Raw genomic sequence first — 4,841 nt, 5'->3', positions numbered from 1 at the left:
GAGTGTTAATGTTTTATAGGTATCACATTTGTGTATCTTATCTTCGTATTTTATCTTCGTCGGAGAGAGGAGAGATAAGATTTCTTCAATACATAAAATGCCCTATAAATAAAAATTTAAGTCAAAGTTAACAAAACTATTAACTTTATAATTTATCATTTGATTTATTGTTAAAGATTGAATTTCACCACATTATTAATTTCTTCCTTGAATGGCGTGCATGTGTATATATATATATATATATATATTATATAATTGCCAACCTATTGAAGAAGATGGCTACTTTATAGCTTTTCATAATACTTGATACTGTTCAACATCAACCTTAGATTTTGTGAATTATCAAACCTTTTCTGGTGAATCAATAATGATTCTCTCTTTCTGGTTTTCACCTCCATCTTAAGGTGGTAATTGGTATGATGTAGTAATGGACTTTCATGCTTTGGTCACTACAAGTATTCAATTTATGTTCTTGCTTTATTCCCACCCCAGTCCACCTTAAGGTGGTATATATATATATATATATATATACACTATGGAGTAATCTCCTTTTATACTTGCATGCTAATTTACCTAAATGATAACCATATATTTGATTTGATATGTAAGTTTGTTTGGAGCTAAGTAGATGTACCAAAAAGTAATTCTTTATAATCACTACTTTGGACATGAAGTTATTTTTCCTTAAAATTCTTTGCTGCAAGCATACAGACAGCTAACTGAGGAGCAAGGGACAACAAACTTCAAGCTGAACCAGCAAACTCCAAATAACAGTGTATGAGTACAAGATCTATGAATTCCTTAACTCTTAATTGGTTCAGCATGTAAATTGTATGTAAACATTTTTATTTTTGGACAATAACTTTTGTCATACAATCAATCCGTTGTTTAATCAACACGATTAGGTCTTCCAACACATATGTATGTCATCAAATGAAGTTACATGATTTGATTTTTTGCTTTGTATTCTAATTTGTTTCAGATGATGTAGAATTTGTAGGTTAGAATCTTACATATCTTTCCATTGTCCAGGCATAAAAACATCACCTTTTGGTTAACCTGATATTATAGAAACTAAACAATTAAGCTACAAACCACTGAATATATGTATATATATATATAGGGATCATAAGACTCCCATCATACTTCTCTGGCCTCTTGACTTCATATTAAGCGTTGAAGGTTTAAAATTGTGGAAAGTAGCCTATTGACATAGGTATGCTAATTAAGCAAGATCCTCAAAATGAACCTAAGAACACCCAAGTCGAAGTTCCAAATCCATATCATCAGGATTTGACGCCACAAGCAAACTAGTCTCTGACTTCTTGAGGATCATATTCTTGTTTTCATGGGAAACATCATCAACTCCACCACTTATGAGGTTGGATTTTTCAGATCTCATTGTAGTAAAACATGCACTGTCTGAAGAACACTGATGGTGTAACGGGCAAGGAGTAGAGAAAGGAAAAAAGCAAGAACAAGGGTTTACAGAAGAGGGAGATGGTAAGATCAAGGGAGGTGGTGACATGGAAGAATATGTGAAGGGTGGGAACATTGTTGGAAATGGAGATGTATTTGAAGCAAAACATGTTGAGATATTAGGGTTAGGGTTTGGATCAAGGTTTAGGTCAAGCAGTTTGGAATTAGAAGAGAAGTATTGAGATGAGGGAGGAAGAAGAGGAAGATACCTTGGTGGAGTTATTTGTCTAAGCCTTGCTTTTTCCCTCCTATGGACATTCATGTGGCCACCAAGTGCTTGAGCAGATCTGAACTCTCTCTTACAGAAACTACAAGTATAAGATCTTGGAGGCCATGAAAACTCACCCACTATATCTCCTCCATCAGCAAAACTTTCTTCACCAGTGCTATTTTCCCAGCAATAATCATCTTTTGCAGCTTTCCTGTAATTGATGATGGCTTTATTTGCTGCTCTCCCTCCATTTTTGTAGTCACTTGACCTACGACTTTTACTCGCACTTCCATTTTCCTCCATTGTTGCTCCCCGGATCTCCCTGAAAAAGACCAAAAGGGTAAGACACACACACAGAGATCTAGAGAGAGAGAGAGAAGGGTGATCAAATATGATGCAAGAAGATAAAAATTCCATTGAAAGGGAAGAAGGGGTTGGGACATTTACTTGCCTAGGTTTGGTGACTACTTACTATAAATGGATATCTCTGTCCTCACCAAGGGCTACCTTTTGCTCAAATCTACCACAGATCTAGCTGGTGTTTCAGTCTTCTCTTCAAAATATTTTTGTTCTCATTCCCAATGCGATTTTTGTTTATTTATGCGTATTGTAATTCTTTGATTTCATCAAAGTTAAAACATGCTTTGATATGCAATTTTAGGTGTTAATAATTGTAATTAATTTGGGTCGTTGTTATGTAGATACATATCGAGATAGGACACAAGTTGGGAGCCGAAGTATCTCTTATGTATATTACATCAAGATTACCTTAAAAAATGTAGAAGCACCATCAAATATATACATTAGCTTATCAAAGAAAATGGCAGAACAAACCCCTAAAAGATGAGAAACAACAAACCATGACAAATATATCTACCTCAAACTTAAGATCATTAATGTTACAAATCGTAATCTAGACTATTGGGTCTCTTAAGTTAGTGTTAGTTAGTGTTTAGTTAACTGTCAATAAGTCGATTATTTTGCAGTTAGTCTCTACGTGTATATATATATGTGTGTGTCCGGTATTCTAAATTGTGTAATGTTGGTGTATATGTGCTATGTGACATATGAAATAAAAGTGCAGTATTATGGTATCTTTCTTATCAAAGGTGTTTGCTATAACTTGGGATTCAACAAATTGGTATCAGAGCGACACATACGATCATGGCAACAAACAAGAATGTTCTTCAACCCCAACTTCCTAAATTAACTGGGAAGAATTATTATCATTGGAGTATTTAGATGAAATTGCTTTACGAATCACATGACTTATGGGGAGTTGTTGAAAGCGGATACAGTGAACCCGTGGGACAAACTGCACTAACACAACAACAAACTACAGAACTTAAAAAATTGAAGAAGAAAGACAAAAAAACATTGTTCTTTATCTTCCAGGCCGTGGATGAAGTAATATTTGAATGAATTTCTACTTGTTTGACATCGAAAGAAGCATGGAGTGGGGAAGAGAAAGTTAAAATTGTTAGACTTCAGACCCTTTATTGCAAGTTTGATACACTTAGAATGAAGGACACATAATCTGTAGAAGATTTTTATAATAGGGTCCACTACTAGAAAACTAGCCATTTCCGGCGCAATTTCCGGCGGACGGAATCCGCCGGTAATTTATCGGCGGATTACCGGCGGATTTCCATGGGACACCAAAAAAGCCAACTTCTGTTGACTCCCACGGATTACCAGCGGATTTCCGACGGATTTCATAATTACTTAGTTTAATCTTGAATTTACATCTAATTACAACACTTTACCAGCGGATTTCCGGCGGATAATTAAATGTTAAAAAAAATTTAATTATCTGCCGGAAATGATTATCAGAATTTTAAAAAATAAATAAGAAATAGTATATATATATATAGATATATAACAATTTCCGGCGGATAATTAAATATTTTCTTAAAAAAAAGAATTAACAATTTCCGGCGGATAATTAAATATTTTCTTAAAAAAAGAATTAACAATTTCCGGCGGATAATTAATTTTTTTTAAAAAGATTTAACTATTTCCGGCGGAATTATTTTTTTTTCTCATTTTCAAACTTTTCTTTAAATAATCGATCACATTGGACTTTAACGGATAATAATGGGCCTTAACGGTTCTATTGGGCTTTAATGAGTGTTAGTTGGGCTTCAATGGATCGTATTGTGTTTTAACGGTTATATTGGGTTTTAATGGATGTTTGTTGGGATTTAATGGATTGTATTGGCCTTTAACAGATGTTAGTTGAGATTTAATGGATCGTATTGGGCTTTAACGGATGTTAATGAGCTTTAATGAATGTTAGTTGGGCTTTAATGGATCGTATTAGGCTTTAACGGTTCTATTGGGCTTTAATGTATCGTATTGAACTTTAATGAATCGTATTGGGCTTTAATGAATCGTATTGGTCTTGAATGAACCGTATTAGGTTTTGATAGACCGATTGGGAATTAATGGATCGTATTGGGCTTTAATGGAACGATTGGACTTTAATGGAATGTATCGGGCTTTAATGGACCGTATTGGGCTTTAATGGAACGTATCGGGCTTTAATGGAACATATTGAGGATTTAGTTTCAGTGACACCAAAGTGATCCGTCGGATCACCAAGATCAACCGAGAGCTGCTTGACAGCCCATGGATCAGTTGGTAAAAAATCCCAAAGAACGTGAGACGCCGAATATGGGAGCGGTTCCAGGTTTGTGTTATATATTCAACTTATTATATTTTATGTATTGTTTTGAACCTAAGAATCGCCTAAACTTTTACGTACAAGGCTATTATACTTGGGATCCGACTTTGGACGCCCAGATCCTGGAGACATGGGAGAGAAAGTCGGCCAAGCCGTATAATGATAACATAAGTGCCGCGAGGAAGAAAGTTGGGGAAAAAGTAAGGATGAATGGGTATCCTCAGTACGATGAAATGGACCTCCACCGGGATATGAGTGTGTTGAAGAATCCCCCCCCCCCAGCTGGATATCTTCAGATGTGTGGATCCAGATGGTCGATCGTTGAAACATTGATAATTGGAAAGCAGTTTCTGGTGTGGTGCGTGAGAACCGTGATAGCCAAGTTGCGCTACACACCGGTGGATCGATACCATTTTCGGAGCATGGTGCTCGTCTGGTAGAACCTAAAACCCATTAATTTAGTAG

The 4,841-nt window shown here is 35.6% G+C and overlaps 1 protein-coding gene across 1 annotated transcript; it reads right to left on the bottom strand.

Annotated features, from left to right (window-relative positions):
* Positions 1-1,249: 1,249 nt before the first annotated feature.
* On the bottom strand, positions 1,250-1,993 carry LOC112529047 (transcriptional regulator SUPERMAN-like). Its single transcript, XM_025140126.1, has one exon. The coding sequence runs from the start codon at positions 1,991-1,993 to the stop codon at positions 1,250-1,252; it is 744 nt and encodes a 247-aa protein (XP_024995894.1).
* Between the last annotated feature and the right edge of the window lie 2,848 nt (positions 1,994-4,841).

Source organism: Cynara cardunculus, assembly GCF_001531365.2.
Source record: "Cynara cardunculus var. scolymus isolate 2C chromosome LG 16, CcrdV1, whole genome shotgun sequence".
Classification (NCBI taxonomy): Eukaryota; Viridiplantae; Streptophyta; class Magnoliopsida; order Asterales; family Asteraceae; genus Cynara; species Cynara cardunculus.
This window is presented reverse-complemented; position numbering and strand designations above follow the sequence as displayed.

What these genes read in the sequence shown, in the direction of transcription:
- LOC112529047 (XM_025140126.1), bottom strand. Translation starts at nt 1,993, where the DNA reads ATGGAGGAAAATGGAAGTGCGAGTAAAAGTCGTAGGTCAAGTGACTAC.